Source organism: Chlorocebus sabaeus, chromosome 27, assembly GCF_047675955.1.
Source record: "Chlorocebus sabaeus isolate Y175 chromosome 27, mChlSab1.0.hap1, whole genome shotgun sequence".
NCBI lineage: Eukaryota > Metazoa > Chordata > Mammalia > Primates > Cercopithecidae > Chlorocebus > Chlorocebus sabaeus.
Genome location: NC_132930.1, coordinates 42,963,158 through 42,980,510, shown reverse-complemented (window position 1 = coordinate 42,980,510; position 17,353 = coordinate 42,963,158). Strand labels below are relative to the sequence as shown.

Sequence of the window (17,353 nt, the reverse complement as noted above, 5' to 3'; positions counted from 1 at the left end):
CAACTGATGCCAGCTGTGTGAATGAATGGAAAGGGTGTCATGTGCAAAACAAAATCTGTTTGTGGATAGACAAACTAATGTGACTTTGAGTTCATTAACCCTGAGATACAGTCGGGAACAAAAGGGCCAACTCCCTGCCTTCGTGGAGCTTCCATTTCAGGAGGTGAGGGGAAGACTATCAGTAAACACAATAGCTTGCTAGATCTTACGTCAGGTGGGAGATGTGCTATGGAAAGGAATAAAGAAGGAGGCCCAAGAGGCTGGGGTGGGGATGAGGCAGGAGGGACCTGGGCATGGTGGCCAGGAAGCCTTTTCTCATATGACTGCATTTGTGCAGAGACCTAAGGGAATCTAGGGAAGGAGTCATGTGGATTCTGGGGAAAGTCTCTCAGAGTGCAAAGGTCCCGTGGCAGGCATGTGTGGGGTGCAGGAGAGGAGAGCAGGAGGAGAGGAGAAGAGAGGGAGGGAGAGATGATGCCAGGGCAGGATGGGAGGTAGATCCCTCAGGGCCTTGCAGACCACTTGTAGCCTGCATGGATGTTGGTGGTTTTAATAATTCCAGAGAGAGATATTGGTGGCTGGGACCAAGATGAAGGTGCCAAGGAGAGAGGGGGTGAGAGGGCTGGAATTTGAGTTGAAGGTGAAGCCAACAGCGTTTCTCCCAGAGAGGGCAGGCATGAGAGGTGAGAAGAGAGAGGAGGAATCCTGGGATGGGGGCCTGAGCAACTGAAGCCTGAGCTGCTGCTGCTGCTGGACTCAGGTTAGATTGTGGGAGGCATGTTGTCAGGGGTAAGTCACCGCCCACTGGGATTCCACAATGCCATGGAGGACGCAGCTGACGTATGAGTCTGGAGTTTGAGGGAGAGGCATATTCCCCGTGCATATTAAAAAGCAAGGAGGAATATGGGGGTTGGGGGATGCAGTGCGCAGAAAGACAGGTGCCAAATGCAAGAATGTTCTGGGTGACGTGTGGTGGCGGGTGCCTCCCTTGAAGCCCCTTCGGAAACTGTGTAAGGTGACAAGGATGTCCCTGCATCTTCCCTGCCTTATGTCTAAATATTTCCTAATCACATTATTAACTCTGATGCCCGTCACATTTTTCTCACATTTATAGTAAATTTGAGTAAAACACACGGGCGAGGAGGGGCCCTTAGTATGTGGGGAGTGCCTGGCTTTTCTCTGTGGGTTGGGGGAGCTCTGGGTGAAGCTGTGTTCTGGATGAGCCAGCAGAGCCTCGGGCTGGGCTCTGGAATTAGTTTTGATTCCTTCTTTATGGTCTGAAAAGCATTCATTGATTGTAAAAACAAATAAAAATCCTTGTCAGGGGCTGTTTGGGAAAAAAACAAAAAAGCTATGTTCCTAAAATAAGGGACACTGATCTGGCGATTGTGGGTCAATGTCTGCAGCCCCCAGGGGATGGGTGCAAGCTCCTTGGGGCAGGGACCTGGCCTGGTTTTGATCCTGTTGTATTCCCCAGGCCTGCCCCCATGTCTGGCCCATAGAAGGAGCTTTGCCAGTGTTTGCTGAGTGAGTGAATGAATGGATAGACAGATGAATGAAGCCCTATATCCTGTGATATTTGGAGTGCGAGAAGTGCCATCAGGGCAACTCAGAGGCCGGCACATAGCGCCTTACGATTTGTCTCTGGATCTGAGTGATGGGCGCGTGAAGGTCTATTACACGATTCCTTCTCATTCTGTGAATGTTCCCAGTTTTCTATAATAAGTTAAGCAGAGATTGTCTCTTAATGTAGGTCTGGCTGGGACTTGGGCCACGCATTTGCCATGCTAGTCAGAGCACTGGGACTGTGGCTGGGCTCTCCACTCCTTCAAGTTGTTGCCCCCTCTGGGGTCCATCTTCATCCAGTTCTTCTCGTTGGAACTTGACATCTCCCTGGGCCCTGTCCCCCTTCTCGTTGGTACAGCCAGTGCGCTGCTCATGGAGTGTGACAGAGTGCTGGGCTGCTTTCTGGGCACAGGGCACGCATGGCCCCCTTTTGTGCTCACAGGTGAGGTGGCTTCTCACTCCATTTGTTAGAGAAGGAGGCTGGCACTCCAGGGGCCAAGTGGCATGCACAGGTCTACAGCTGGAGAGCCAGGGCCAGGGCCAGACTAGCTTTCTCGGGCTGCAAACCCTAGGGTCATCTGCCACCTGCTGCCACCTTTTATCCCACCCAGTCAGTTACAAAGCCCACCAACCGCATCTTGGGATGCCCCAGTGGCCCAAATATGAATCGTTGCCCCCCTGCACTGGCATGCCCACAACCAGGGGCTGGCACACTCTGGCAATCCTCAGTCATTGCTAACATCATACAAATTGCATTTTACAGAAGCATGTTGTGGAGACATTTTTTGGATTTGATGAGGAGTCTGTGGACTCAGAAACATTGTCCGAGACATCCTACAACACAGACAGGACGGACAGGACTCCAGCCACGCCTGAAGAAGACTTGGACGATGTAAGCAAACCTGAAGAGGGGGTGGGACCTCACCCCAGATGCTCGGGGCGGCACCTCCTGCTTTTGGTGGTTGCAAGTTTCGCTCCCTTGCCTGTAGTTCTGAACCCCAGATGACCCATTCTTACCAGTGCATTATCAAAGCCAATGGCGTGAAGGGAAGGCGGACCCCACGGCCGTGGGCTCCATGAATGGTGATGGGAGGGCAGCACGTGGGGACCCTTTCTTTCCCCAGCACTGATTTCCCCACCAAGGAAATCTGTGTCTGCCAAGTTCAAGCTGGGTCACTGAGGAATGTCACCTTGGGTTTCCTCACCATTTGCAATTAAAACTGCTGCACAATGGTCTCTCCCTGGTCCCCACACATGTGTGCACACACGCACACACGCACACACCACGCATGCGCACACGCGTACACACCGCACACGTGCGCACACCGCACACGCGCACACACCGCACACACTGCACACCCGCATACACCGCACACGCCCACACACCGCACACACGCACACACGCACACACCGCACACGTGCACATGCGCGCACACTGCGCACAACGCGCACACGTGCACACCGTACACACCGCACACACGCACATGCACACACCGCACACACACACACACCGCACACACGCACACACCGCACACACCGCACACACCGCACACACCACACACACGCACACACCGCACACACCGTACACACACACATGCACACACCGTACACACACATGCACACACCGCACACACTGCACACACACGCACACACGCACACACTGCACACACACACATGCACACACCGTACAAACACACATGCACACACCGTACACACACACGCACACACGCACACACCGCACACACGCACACACCGCAGGGCAGAAACGGCATCATTGCTTTCTTGACTAAGATAAAGTATATAATCCAAAAATATATAAAGAAGAAAGTGAAGAGCCCCTGAAGTCCCATCACCCCAAAGTCGCCACCTCACCCTGTCCCGAACACCTGTGCCCATGGGTGCATAGCCAGGTTCTTGAGCGAGGTGGATTCACGAGGGGGCAAAGACCAGCTTCGTTCCCACTCACCTTCCCCAGGTGAATTCTTTCAGGCGTGCTGATGACATCTCAGGCAGACCTTGTGGGCTACTATGCCTTCCAGTGACAGGAATAGTCACATTTGATTAATTTCCTAAACTGCAGACTTCATTCAGCGCAGACCTTCCCCTTGCTCCCCGCCGGGGCCTGTGTCAGGCTTGGCTGCTGTTTCCCTAGCTCGCTCTTCTGCCTCTTCCCATGCAGGCCCCTGGTGGCTTTTTCTGGGCCCAGGGAAGGGCAAGGGTGGGAAGGGGGTGCGGATGTGCTGGGGTAGCTGGCCCTCAGGGCAGTGCCCTCTGGCAGGGCCAGGTGGATCGTGCTGCCTCTTGGGGGAGCACTTTTCCAGGTCTCCACGAGCTCCGCTTGCTGTGCTGCACCCCACAGCTTCCTGGTGAGGGACTGGGCACTGCAGCTCCTTGTGCCCCAACGTCCCAAGACTCTGAATGGTCCGCCTCCCACACACCTCTGCTCATTGTCCTCGTCCCCTCCTGGCGGCCTTTTCTGTGGAATCCCATCTGGAATGAGTTCTGGGCTGGTTTCCTCCCATGGGTCTATTTGCTGGCACATCAGACCCCAAGGTGGCCCTCTCCTTGCTCTTCCATCTTGTGCCAAAACTCTAGGGGACACGTGTCACCTCTGCAGGTCGTCCCCTTGACATCCCTTCTCATGCTGGGAGAGACACACCATCCTCCCCGAGAGCCCACCAGCCTCAGCCCAAGTGCCGACTGGAGGGAGGGGCCTGGCCGGTGCTGGAGACACACCACAATCCATCAGCCTGTCCTGCACAGGGGTCTGGACTGGGCTACTCAGCCTTTAGAGTCTTGTTCTCAGCCATGGGCCTTTTACGTTTAACTTAAAACAGGACGCGTGTTTTCAGTTTGCTTTTTCCCAGCCAGTGATACGTAATAGGCAGCTTTCAGTGCCAGAACAAGGGATTGCCTCCTCCTCTCTCGTGGCCATGTGGGGCTTTGCCTTGGATGAACATCACGCACTGATGGGGGATTTATGCTGTGTCATTTTCCACACCTGTGAACCGTGCGTGGCGCTCCATCGTATCTGTGTCTTTACACGCTTACGTGGCCATCTTTTTTTTTTTTTTTTTTTGTGGAGACGGAGTCTAACTCTGTCGCTCAGGCTGGAGTGCAGTGGCATGACCTCAGCTCACTGCAACCTCCGCCTCCCAGGCTCAAGGAATTCTCCTGCCTCAGCCTCCTGACTGGCTGGGATTACAGGTGCCCACCACCATGACCAGCTATTTTTTGTATTTTAGTAGAGAGGGAGTTTTACCATGTTGGCCAGGCTGGTCTCGAACTCCTGACCTCAGGTGATCTGCCTCAGCCTCCCAAAGCGCTGGGATTACAGGCGTGAGCCACCATGCCCAGTCTTCTCTTTAGGATAAATTCCCAGAATGGGAGGTGCTGGGTGGGAGGCGTCACCCTTTACAATGGAGACCTTCGCTTCTGGAGTTGGGGCCGGTTCCGTGGTATCAGCCCTTTCTCTCCCACCTGCTCCCACATAAGTCAAATGATTCCTGTGGTGGGAGCTCCTGGGAGGAGCATTGATGACTGAGGAGGTGCCTCCGCCCGGTAGCCTTTTCCTCCAGTCCCTAGTTGCTTCCTGGCAATGCGAAGCTCCTTAAGTACCTGTTGGCAGCACTGTGAGATGTGGCTGTTTGATGTTGCCTAAGTTGACCCTGGCACTCAAAGCCACAGCAAGTGTTTGATTATTTATGTTTATTATTAAAATCAATCATTAATCATTTATTATTGTAATTATGCACTTACTTGTTTTCTTCTCCGTTATGTGAAGACCACAGCCCGAGAGGAGGCTGACCTGCGCTTCTGCCAGCTGACCCGGGAGTACCAGGCCCTGCAACGTGCCTATGCCCTGCTCCAGGAGCAGGTGGGGGGCACGCTGGATGCTGAGAGGGAGGCCCGGGTAAGTGCAGCTGGCCTCAGGGCTCGAGGGAGGGGCCCCAGATCATGCAGGTGCTTTCCAGAAGTGTGACATACCCTGGCTTGGACACTCAGAGGGGATTCTGAGAGGTCGTGGGGAACCCATAGCAAGGTCTTTGCTGCGGTGACATTCTAGATCCCTCTCTGCATCCTCGGTGTGATGGCAGGAGCTCTGCAACATTGAACTGTTAGAGGAAGCAACGCTACACATCACCTGTGCCGTCTGTTTGGAGGACAGCACCTGTCCAGAATTTAAGACTAAGTGATGAAATCACAGACGTGGCCGGCTTCGGGCTTCAGGCTCCTCTCCCTCCAGGGCTGCGAGACCCCGCCCTCCGGGACGTCCACCAGAACACTTGCAGGGACTCTGGGGTGCTCCCCAGCCACCAAGGCACTCTGGGCCCTGTGGCCACCTCAGTCCAGGACATGCCATTCCTCAGGCTGGGCTGAGCTCTGCCTTCTGGAAACCTCCACCCACTGGCCCTTCTCCCACCTTTGGGAGTCACATAGACTGGGGCCTGCTCTCCCTTCCACCTGTGAGTGCGGGGGACTCCCGGAGAGCACACACGGGTGCTTCCCTGCGTCCCCTCCCCCATCTCACCCCCACACTGGTCCCCTGAGGCAGGGGGAATTAACCCCATCTTCCAAATGAAGAAACAGACTCAGAACTGAGCAACTTGCCCCCAAATGCCCAGATGGTACCTAGCAGAGCTGGGAGTCGAGGCCAGGTTTCTCGGACTGAGAGCCTGTGCTCTTTTTCAGAGCCCTGTTCAGGAATTCCACAAAGGGATGGATTTTGGTGGTCTTAAAGGCGATGGGCCAGAATGGAGCGTTGCCTGGCAGATCGGATGGCAAAGGCAGAGAAGGAGAGGCCGTGCCCACCTGGAGCTTGTTCCAGGGGCAGCAGTGGCCCTGTGTCGGGGGAGCCAGGAGTAAGGGGGAGCCAGGAGTAAGGGGGAGTCAGGAGTAAGGGGGAGTGAGGTCAGCAGGGCGGGAAGCTTCTTGTCCCACCATAAAAGGCCCAGTCTTTATCATCTAGGTCAGAGGAGGGAAACTGTGAGGCTTTGTGTGGGCGGAATCGTTTCTGTTTCGCCTTTTAAATTTCGTCTACTTGCCAACATTTAAAAGTCAAGGGATTCCATAGAGAAATTCAGGTCTGTGACCTCTCTTGAAAGGTCAGAACGTCTGGCAGCAACAGGCGTCCCATCTCATGTGGCTGCTGCTGAGTGGCAGCGCCTCCCCGAGATGGGTCATGTGCCTCTGGCTTGCCACAGTCGCCACCACTCCCTGTTACCCCACACCCTGTTGATGTCCCTTATTTCTATGACTTGCTTGGTGCTTGAAGTATTTTGCTTTGCAGCCCCTGCTGTAGATGATAAGGGGTCTGGACGGGGGTTACACAAGTGTGCAAGTGTGTCGAAGTCTGATGATAGCTGAATGAGCTTCAGATTCAGTGAGGACTGGACTTGGTCAGAGAGCTGGTCCTGGACCCCCAGTGTGGCTGGCTTCTGGCTCACTCACCCCCTTGAAAAACAGGGTCCCTTCTCCAGGCTTCATTTTCCTTGCCTGTAAAACCAAGCAAGTCGGACCTGTCAGACTCTCAAGGCTGTTCCGTTCTTAATGATTTTGTGTTTGAAGCTGAGCCATGCTTCTAGTAGGGCAAGGTGGAATATGTGCTCCTAAAAGTGAACCTGTTCCTAAGGTTTGCCTATAAGGATCCTAGGCATTGCTTGCATCGAGGCATGACACTTTCCACTTCCCTGTCACCCACTGGAGGTGACCTGCTCACTGCCTGGTCTTTTCCCTTCCAGACTCGGGAGCAGCTACAAGCTGATCTGCTGAGGTGTCAGGCCAAAATTGAAGATTTGGAGAAGTTACTGGTTGAGAAGGGACAGGTGAGCAGGAATGATCTGTGCTCTGTGGATCTTTGCTTTTCTGTCCCCTCGGTGGTGTCCCCAGGGCTCGCCCGTGTGCCGAGGGGGATGTTCTGTGGGGCTGGATCAGTAGCTCCAGAGACACTAGAGGAAAAAACACTAGCAGAACCCAGGCAAGGGTGTGCTTCCTACTGAGCCTGTGTGCCGAGTTTAAAAAATCAAAACAAGGTATGGCATTCTAACTTGGCCTTTTCTTTGTTTGTTTGCCACATGCACAAAAAGGAGGTGATTCCAAAAGCAAAGGTGTGATCAAAACTGTTTTTGACTTGAACCTGAAGAAGAGCTGTCATTTCCTATCAAGATTTTAATTGTGAAAAAGAGCCAGCACCCATGACTAACCCTGGGTTATTGCAGAGGCCCCACCTCTGGTATCTGATTGTGTCTTAGAACAGTCTGGTCCTGTGCTGCTCAGGTTAGAGTCACCTGCACCTACCCATCCACTGCATTTGATTAGGCAAGGCCCGGTTGACAGTAAGACACAGCAGAAAAGCAATGCCTGGGCCTAGACCTGTCCTCTGGAGTTGGGGAGACACCAGAGGGGGCTCTGGGTGGAAATCTGGCCTCTCAGGAGGTGGCATCCAAAGGTTAGTAGGAGTCGGCCACCTCTGTGTCAGAAGTGCTGCTGTGGTGACGTAGGTGACGTAACCTGAACGTCTCCCTGGCTCCATGTGACAAGCTGTATTCTGTTCACACTCCTGTTTCTCCCTGGGGCCTCTCAGGGATGCAGGACAGGAGGCACCATCGTCTTGGAACTGCCCCATCTCGAACTCTTCCTCTGCTTGGCTGTTTGCTGCCTCAGCAAAATTCATCAGTCATGTGGCCTCACTAACAGTGAGGGTACCAAGGAGGGTGTGGGCAGATGGAGTGTCTGGTGGCCCCCACCCCCACCTGCAGAGAGGCATCTATGGGGGACTGAGGAGGCCGGGCAAGGTCTACTACAGGTCTTAGGCCCAGGGGGACACAGTGGGAGAAAGCAGGCGTGAAGCGAGGGGTGTAAAAGATTCCAGGCAGCTTAACAGAAGCAGCTCCGGAAGAGCACTGCAAAGCTGCAAAGCCAGCAGCTCAGAATGGCTGTTGCAGGGCTCAGGGTTGAGACTGAGGTTCCCATGGAGGTGGATGGCCAGGGACCAGCATGCATGCCTGGCACAGAGTAGGTCGCCACAGCAGACTTTACCAATGGACTGCGTGGGGGAATGTGAGTCCCCAGCCCTCTGGAATGACTTCTGTAAACCGTGGTCTGCATCCTCCGTGTGGTGGGATTGTGATGCAAAGATCACACACTATAGCTGGCCACCTGGGTCAGAGGGCAGCTCTGCCACTTCCTTGTTGCATAACCTTGGGCAAGTTACATAATCTCTTTGTGTCTCAGTTTCCTCATCTTTAAAATGGGGCTAATAATAATTCCTAATACCTTAAGCAGGAGGACAGAGGAGAACCCAGGAGTAGCTGGAGCAGAGATCCAGGTGCCAGATGATAAGGCTTTTTTTTTTTTTTTTAGGCTGTTAGCCTCAGTTTCCCTCTTCTAGGCTGAGCTGACATATCTGTAACTTGCCTGATCACAGTCTATGACTAACTTAGTGTTGTAAGTAAATGTTTATTCCTTGGTGCTGCAAGGAAAAATCAGCATTCAGACAAAAATGTTCTCAGCAAGGCAATTTTACTTTCCGCAGAAAGGGTGCTGCCTGTCAGCAATCAGACACATTGAACAGAGAAAAGCAGGGATATTTATTCCTTACACATTGGGTCCTTACTGCTGCATCCTATCTCCATTGACTGGAGCTGGACTTCCCGGTCTAAGCTACACCCAACTGACTAACAACTTAAAACTTTTCTAGATAGGTAAAGGCAATAGAGAACAAAGGAAAAGAGGAAGTTGCTTGTGAAAAGACTTAGAGAAGTAATAACATTTCCAAATAAGGAAGGGGTATAAGCTGCAAGCTGGGGCATGTTTGAGCATGTCTATAACAAATATCTTGGTTAAAGTACAAAGACCTAGAATGTACTTATTCCCTTATATCTAACAGCTACATAGGCGGGGCTTAACAAAGAGTTATTAGTACAAAAGCAAGGGGGCTTGAAGGAAGTTAGTTTTTTAAAAGAAACTATTATTTCTAACACTTATGATTTATTCTTTCATAAGAAGGGACACTTTGAAGAGGAACTTTTTTGCTTTCTGCACTTGGCCTCCCCCGGGGGGTAGGTCCTCACTGTGTGGCCTGCTCTGCCCTCCATGCCTGCTGGAGAATGGCGCCAGTCTGGGGCAAAGCCTGTGGCTGTTCATCCAGCAAGCACTTCCCAGAGCCCTCGCCCATCCCAGGCCCAGTACTGGTACCTGGCACACTGGGTCAGTTTGCTGTTGAGTAACAAACCACCCCAACACTTAGTTATTTAAAACGGCGGGATTCTATTTGCACACAGTTCTGTGGATCAGCAGTTTTGGCTGGGCACAGCCTGCCAGCTGCCGGCCAGGTGCCTCCGCCTCAGGGATGCCCACCTGGCTTCTTTTCCCATGATTTGGGGCAGGGAAAATGGGCAAGCCCAAGGCCCTAGCAGGGTCCAAACCTCTGCTCAGGTCACCTCTGCTAACATCCCGGTAGCCAGAGCATGGCATGGCCCAGCCCAGCTTTGAGGTTGGAGAAATGGACCTCATTACCTGCTGGGAGGAGCTGCCGAGTCACATGGCAAAGAGGGTGGACACAGAGGTGGGAGGGAGGGTTGCAGCCATTTTTGGCCACAATATGCCACAGACAAAAGGTGGGTGGAGCACAGCCACTCCTCACAGGTGCTGGCAGCCTGTGAGGCCCACATGTGGGTCAGCATGGGAATCACACAGGTGCCAGGTGCCAGGGAGACAGAAGCCTGGAGGCAGCCAGGGCCTCCTCTGCACATTCCATGCACTTGCGACCAGACCCTAGGCCAGGCCTCTGCTTCTCAGCATCCTAGAACACCAAGACTCGGTGAACCCAGCCCAGCCTGGTGCTTGGGAGGGGCCTCTGCCCAGCCCCGGCTCTGTGGCTGACCAGCAGAGAAGGGAGGAGGGAGTTGGAGAGGGCTGCCCATGCCTTTACTTATTCCTTCATCTGCCCATTCCGCGATTCACCAAGTACCCCTGTCCCCATGTGCCAGGCACTGTGCCAGGCTCGGGGTGCCACAGTGACAAGATGGACTTGGTGCCATGTGCTCACAGGACTTATCCAAGAGGATATGGCCAGGCAAAGAGACGTGGGAAGGGTGTCACAGGCAGAGAAAGTAGAATGAACAAAAGCTTATCTGTGGCTCTGGCCAGTCCACGGGGTATGAGGTCAGCCTTCTGCAGGCATGGAGGGTCTGCCAATGTGGACCAGTCACCCTGGAGCCACGTTTCTGTCAATTAGACTGACAGAATGGAGTCATCGCGCTTTGGGGAATGTGAATGAAGTGGAGAAGGGATGCCCCACAAACCAGCCGTTTCTCTTTTTGGGGTTTAAAAGTTGACAGGGACAATGAGGACACATCATGGCTGTCATTTTCTATGACCTTTCCATAGTCAGTTTCATAGAAAGTGGCCTTTCTCACTAAAAGTTTGTTACTTGGCCATCTGTTTGCTTCCATGAATGTGACCATATTTAGTGCTTTTCCTTAGGATTCCAAGTGGGTTGAAGAAAAGCAGCTGCTCATCAGAACAAACCAAGACTTGCTGGAAAAGGTGCGTGACCCGCCTCAGGGAAGCATAGAGCCCCAGGGCAGTTGGGACCCCACAGGCCTGCTCAGACCACACGTGTCATGCCCAGCGCCATTTGGGTACTCCGGTGACCAGGGCCTCAGGGCCTGCACGCCTCCTATGAGGAGAGATGTCCTCCTCACATGGAATCAAAGCCACATCCGTGGTTCTATCCTCTGCGACCAGGTCTGCAGAGTTAGTTTAGATCATCCTCCTGGGGTACACCACAGAAATGCAGAGACCTGGCCTGTCTTCCCAGGCCACCCTGCAGAAATGGGGAGGGCTGGCCCCAACCTCTGGGGACACCCTGCAGAAATGTGAAGAGCTGCCCTGTCCTCTGGGGACAGCCTGCAGAAATGGGGGGGGATGCCCCATTCTCTGGGGACACCTGCAGAAATGGGGAGGGCTGCCCCATTCTCTGGGGATACCTGCAGAAATGGGGAGGGCTGCCCCATTCTCTGGGGACACCTGCAGAAATGGGGAGGGCTGGCCTATTGTTGGGCTGGTCCATCTTCCTGACATTGGGCTCCAGGCCACCTCTGCTGTGGCTTTATGGTCCAAAGCCCTTCACCCACCAGTGTGGTGGGCACTCGAGGCAGGTCCATGGGCAGATCCTCAGGCCATCTTTACCCAGTGCAGCTGACCCATAATGGGAACTGGGCCTCTGTTCTTCTCTTTCTGATTGTGGAACTTTCCAGAGCTCTCGGGGAGTCTGCTTGGGGGTAGCTGTAATGCTTTGGAATTAAAATCGTAGCTTATTTTTTTCCTAATTGGTGTACAATTCACTTATTCCTTTTGTAAATTTACTGCGTTGTGCAGCCATCACCACAATGCAGTTTTGGAACATTATCGGCCTGGTAAAGACCCTTCCTGCCCATGTGCAGTCCCCCTTCTGCCCTGCCTCCTGGCCCCTGGCAGCCTCCAGTCCACTCTGTCTCTGGATGTTGCAAGTAAGTGGAGCCAGACCCTAGGTTAGGCCTCAGCTTTTGAGCATCCTGGAGCACGAGGACTGGAGGAACCTGGCCTGGTCCTGGTGGGGGGGCCTCGGCCCAGCCCCCTCTCTGCTGCTAACCAGCATGTGACCCCATTCCCTTCCCTACATTTCTCAAGAGCGTTTGGGACAAGGGCATTTGGGACGGCAAGCAGCCCCGGGCCTTGGGAGAATTTTAGCATCTTTGGTGTCTTGTTCACTAAATTCTGGGAGCCATGGAAAACCCTCACCTCACCCCTCATGCCATTTCTAAAGGTCTCCCAGGGGTGGGATCACCTGGCAGAGGGCCCACTCTAGCCTTCTGTAATGGTGCTCTAGGGCCCGCTCTAGCCTTCTGTAATGGTGCTCTAGGGCCCGCTCTAGCCTTCTGTAATGGTGCTCTAGGGCCCGCTCTAGCCTTCTGTAATGGTGCTCTAGGGCCCGCTCTAGCCTTCTGTAATGGTGCTCTAGGGCCCGCTCTAGCCTTCTGTAATGGTGCTCTAGGGCCCGCTCTAGCCTTCTGTAATGGTGCTCTAGGGCCCGCTCTAGCCTTCTGTAATGGTGCTCTAGGGCCCGCTCTAGCCTTCTGTAATGGTGCTCTAGGGCCCGCTCTAGCCTTCTGTAATGGTGCTCTAGGGCCCGCTCTAGCCTTCTGTAATGGTGCTCTAGGGCCCGCTCTAGCCTTCTGTAATGGTGCTCTAGGGCCCGCTCTAGCCTTCTGTAATGGTGCTCTAGGGCCCGCTCTAGCCTTCTGTAATGGTGCTCTAGGGCCCGCTCTAGCCTTCTGTAATGGTGCTCTAGGGCCCGCTCTAGCCTTCTGTAATGGTGCTCTAGGGCCCGCTCTAGCCTTCTGTAATGGTGCTATAGAGCCCGCTCTAGTCTTCTGTAATGGTGCTATGAGGCTTTCTTTACTCAAAGCCTCATTTACTTGTGTTATTTTAGTGACTTCTTGCTGCTGCTAGGTGATGGGTGCTACTGTTTCCCTTCTTGGACAGAAGCTGAGGGCTGGAGTAGTTGGCTAAGTGATCCAGCATCTCCCAGCTGGGACTGGGATGCAGGCAGTGTCGCTTCCCACACTGATCTGCACTCTCAGAGAACTCCTGCCTTTACAGCTTCTTCTGCAAGCTCTGTGGGGAAGCAGGAGGGGGCCTCCCTGCCGAAGTTGGCTGGGCCTCTGGGTAGGCTGAATCTGGTGGGGCTTGAGTTGGAAAGACCTGGACAGGCTTTGGGTGTGGCACTCTTGCTTCCCAGTGTTTGGCCGCAAGGGAGGGACTTCATAGCCCCATGCCTCAGTTTCCCCATCATTCATTTATTCAGCAAATATATAAGTAGCCCCTACTCCACTGGGCCAGGCTCAGAGGTGCAGGGGTGAACCTGGCCCAGCCTCTGTCTCCTTCATTCCCAGACGCATCAGCAAAAAGGACCTGCAGCACCTGCTTCGCTTGCTACAAACCCTGCCCTCTCCCACCCCTTGCCCACGTGGCCGGTCCTCTGCTTCCCTCCAGCCACTCAGTCAGGTGGCCTGTGACCATGGGACCCCGGTGCTCCCGCCCATCCTGTTAATCCGTAGGTATCTTTGCTCTAGATTTACAGACTGGAAATGGAAGAGAACCAGCTGAAGAACGAAATGCAAGACGCCAAGGATCAGAACGAGCTGTTAGAATTCAGAGTGCTAGAACTCGAAGTAAGAGACTCTATCTGTTGTAAGCTCTCAAACGGAGCAGACATTCTCTTTGAACCCAAACTGAAATTCATGTAAAGCTCCCAGATGTTTTCAAGCATGTGGAAAGGGGACATGTTCTAGTTTCTTTCTTTCTTTCTTTCTTTTTTTTTAAATCTGTATGTTCAGAATAATTTCACTGCCTTAATGTGTTCTGGAGAGAGTGCCCGCCCACGTCTATGGACATGTACCAGAGCTAATATATTTATTGCCTATGGCTTGTTTTGCACTTAATAAAATAATTTGTTTTTGCAATATTTTGCCTTTTTTATTTGTGTTTCATTTCCATAACTACTTCTTTCCTGCATGCATAGTCACCGGGTACGCATTCTGCACACCCAGACGGAAGCACTGTTGCAATTAATAACACACCTTTTTAAGTGATCTTGCATGCAGTAAATCTCACCTTTTGAAATAGCAGAGTCTGACCTGAGCCAGCAATTGACTCTAGAATGTGTTTAATGCCAGTTTAGGCTCATTTTCTATTTGCCAAGGTAAACACAAGGTAAGTAAAGACAGGGCAGAAGGATGTAGTTGCATAGGCGTTTAAGAAAACTAGTTACGTTGTTCAAACTCTTTTATGCAGTAAATACAGACCCAGGCATTGCAGCAATATTGGGCTAAAGAAATTACTAATTGCAACTCAAACTGCAACTCAAAACTACTGGAGGGAGATCAGTTGCTGTTCACGTGTAGAAATCCCGTTCCTTCGGGAACTGCCCCAATGCACCGAGTGAGATTCAGTGAAAGGATACTAATGGTCTTACTGCTTCCAACTGAAATCTTACCTCGGGTGTGTTACTGTATTGCCTTGCTCTCATGGTACTTCATAATCCTTTTTTTTGTTTCTGTTGAAAAATCATTGGCATTTTAAACATCACTTAAGTTTGTGATGAGTTTCTCTAAGCACCTGTAGTGGCGCGGCTCTGCTGTCTCTCAGCTGAAACCTTTGCATGCGTGAAACCCTCAAAGTGAGCACCCTCACAGTGTCTGTGGCTTCCCCAATTTTGTTTTCTCCTCCCGGCTTGAGTGACAATTCTGTCTGCATTAGAACTGACCGTGTGTACCTTGTCGTGTGGGCAGGGACCTGTGGCCTGAGTATTTCTCACACCAAGTGTGACTCAGCTCTTGGCTCAGCATGATATGAGCATTTTATTTGTGCGGCAGAATTGGAAGTTATGTGAGATCATTGTTAATACTCCTGCCGCTGTTAGAGAACCTTTCACAAATCCTTGTTATGAGTCTTTCTCATGAGAATTCTATAGGCACTACCCAGTTCACTAAAGTTTTCTTTTAATGGTCTCCACCCTCCTTCAGAACCACCAGAAACAAAATGGCTTTTTTTTTTTTTTGAGACAGAGTCTCACTCTGTCACCCAGCCTGGAGGACAGTGGTGTGGTGCGCTCTGGGCTCGCTGCAACCTCTGCCTCCTGGGTTCGAGTGATTCTCCTGCCTCAACCTCCCTAGTAGCTGGGATCACAGGCACACACCTCCTCACTCAGCTAATTTTTGTATCTTTAGTAGAGACAGGTTTCACCATGTTGGTCAGGCTGGTCTCAAACTCCTGACCTCAAAGGATCCACCTGCCTCAGCCTCCCAAAGTGCTGGGATTACAGGCATAAGCTACCATGCCCCGGCCTACAAAATGACTTTTGTTCATATAAAATCTGAGCTTTTGGGGCCACTTTTTCTGTGGAGACGCCATTTAAGTAAATTTGCTGGTACAAAAGCATCTGTGGAATGGAACCGTCATGAAATTTTTTTTTTTTTTTTTTTTTTGACTGATAAGGGGAAATAGGGTTTTCTTACTAGACTGTTTCAAACCTAGTTTAGTCAGGTTAGGGCTTCATGGAAATTAATTGAATTACTACCCAGTCCTCCCTCTTTCCTTCAGTCTCACCCAGAGCATCTTCTTAAGCCCTGCCGTCTAGATTCATGCCTCTCTTGGCTACATCTCTTTGTTGAATTATTCAAGAAGCCCACTGGTTCCGTAGCTAGATTCTGCTAGAATGGCCCAAAGTGCGTTATTTTGTACCTTACTGTAACTTTGCTCAAACCAAAGCAGTTTGATTGAAAGGTGTAATTTGCAAAGGTCTTCTCTGCTGCCCCGCCATGACAAATCTGTCCATCGCTAAAGTGTTTAAAGTCCGTTCTGTGCAGGAAACACATCTGAGACCTGAGTCCTGTTCTGCCTCTGTGCTTTAGCCCTGTACATAATTAGGTTTTCCCGACCTTTTAAAAACTTGTCACTTATGTATGATTAATAAATACCTCTTTCGGGAAAAGACTTGCTCTTCTTCCTCCCTTAGTAATTGAGCTTTGCTGTAAGTCTAAGGCAGGGGTAGAACGATCACTGGTTGTGCTAGTGTGGTTCAAAAAAAATTGTGAATGGTACTGGCAGATTGTACTGGAAAGAACAGAAAGTCAGCCTTTGGGGCCGGGCAAGGTGGCTCACGCCTGTAATCCCAGCACTTTGGGAGGCCGAGGTGGGCGGATCACCAAAGGTCTCTGGAGTTCGAGACCAGCCTGGCCAACATGGTGAAACCCCATCTCTACTAAAAACAAAACAAAACAACAACAACAAAAAAAATTAGCTCGGCGTGGTGGCACATGCCTGTAATCCCAGCTACTTGGGAGGCTGAGGCAGGAGAATCGCTTGAACCCAGGAGGTGGAGGTTGCAGTGAGCCAAGATTGTGCCATTGCACTCCAGCCTGGGTGGCAAGAGTGAAGGAAGGAAGGAAGGAAGGAAGGAAGGAAGGAAGGAAGGAAGGAAGGAAGGAAGGAAGGAAGGAAGGAAGGGAAGGAAGGAAGGAAGGAAGGAAGGAAGGAAGGAAGGAAGGAAGGAAGGAAGGAAAGGGAGAGAGAGAAAGAAAGAAAAGAAGGAGAGGAAGGGAGGGAGGGAGGGAGGGAGGGGAGAGAGAAGAAAGAAAAGAAAGAGAAAGAGAGAAGAAAGAAAAGAGAAGGAAAGAGAAAGAAAGAAAGAGAGAGAGAGAAGAAAGAAAGAAAGAAAGAAAGAAAGAAAGAAAGAAAGAAAGAAAGAAAGAAAGAGAAAGAAAGAAAGAAAAGAAAGAAAGGAGAGGAAGGAGAGGAAGGAGAGGAAGGAGAGGAAGGAAGGGAGGGAGGGAGGGGAGAGAGAAGAAGAAAGAAAGAGAAAGAAAGAGAAGAAAGAAAAGAGAAAGAAAGAGAAAGAAAGAAAAAAAGAAAGAAAGAAAAGAAAGAAAGAAAGAGAAAAAGAAAGAAAAAGGAAAAGAAAGAAAGAAAGAAAGAAAGAAAGAGAGAGAAAGTAAGTCAGCCTTTGGGTCCTCAGAGTGCGGGACCTCAGACTCAGCCTCCCTGAGCCACTGCCTCCTCTTTGTCTACAGAATGAAAGCAATGAGCCTGCCTCCTGGGATTGTGTGAGGATTAAACGGGAGAGTGGTGTGCCTGGCACAGGGTAATAAACCATAGTTGGCAGCTTTTGCTATCTATTCAAATTTAGTGCAACTGTGTTTTCTAAATGTGGTAATTCTGTGACTTCACAATGGATAAAGCC

The 17,353-nt window shown here is 51.6% G+C and overlaps 1 protein-coding gene across 1 annotated transcript in view; it reads left to right on the top strand.

Annotated features, from left to right (window-relative positions):
• JAKMIP1 (janus kinase and microtubule interacting protein 1) overlaps positions 1-17,353 on the top strand; it is a 173,651-nt gene that overhangs the window by 134,429 nt on the left and 21,869 nt on the right. Inside the window, exons 9-13 of the mRNA XM_008017951.3 lie at positions 2,330-2,458; positions 5,351-5,479; positions 7,308-7,391; positions 11,053-11,115; positions 13,686-13,784. Coding sequence (XP_008016142.1) covers positions 2,330-2,458; positions 5,351-5,479; positions 7,308-7,391; positions 11,053-11,115; positions 13,686-13,784 — 504 coding nt within the window. The remainder of the gene's footprint in view (positions 1-2,329; positions 2,459-5,350; positions 5,480-7,307; positions 7,392-11,052; positions 11,116-13,685; positions 13,785-17,353) is intronic.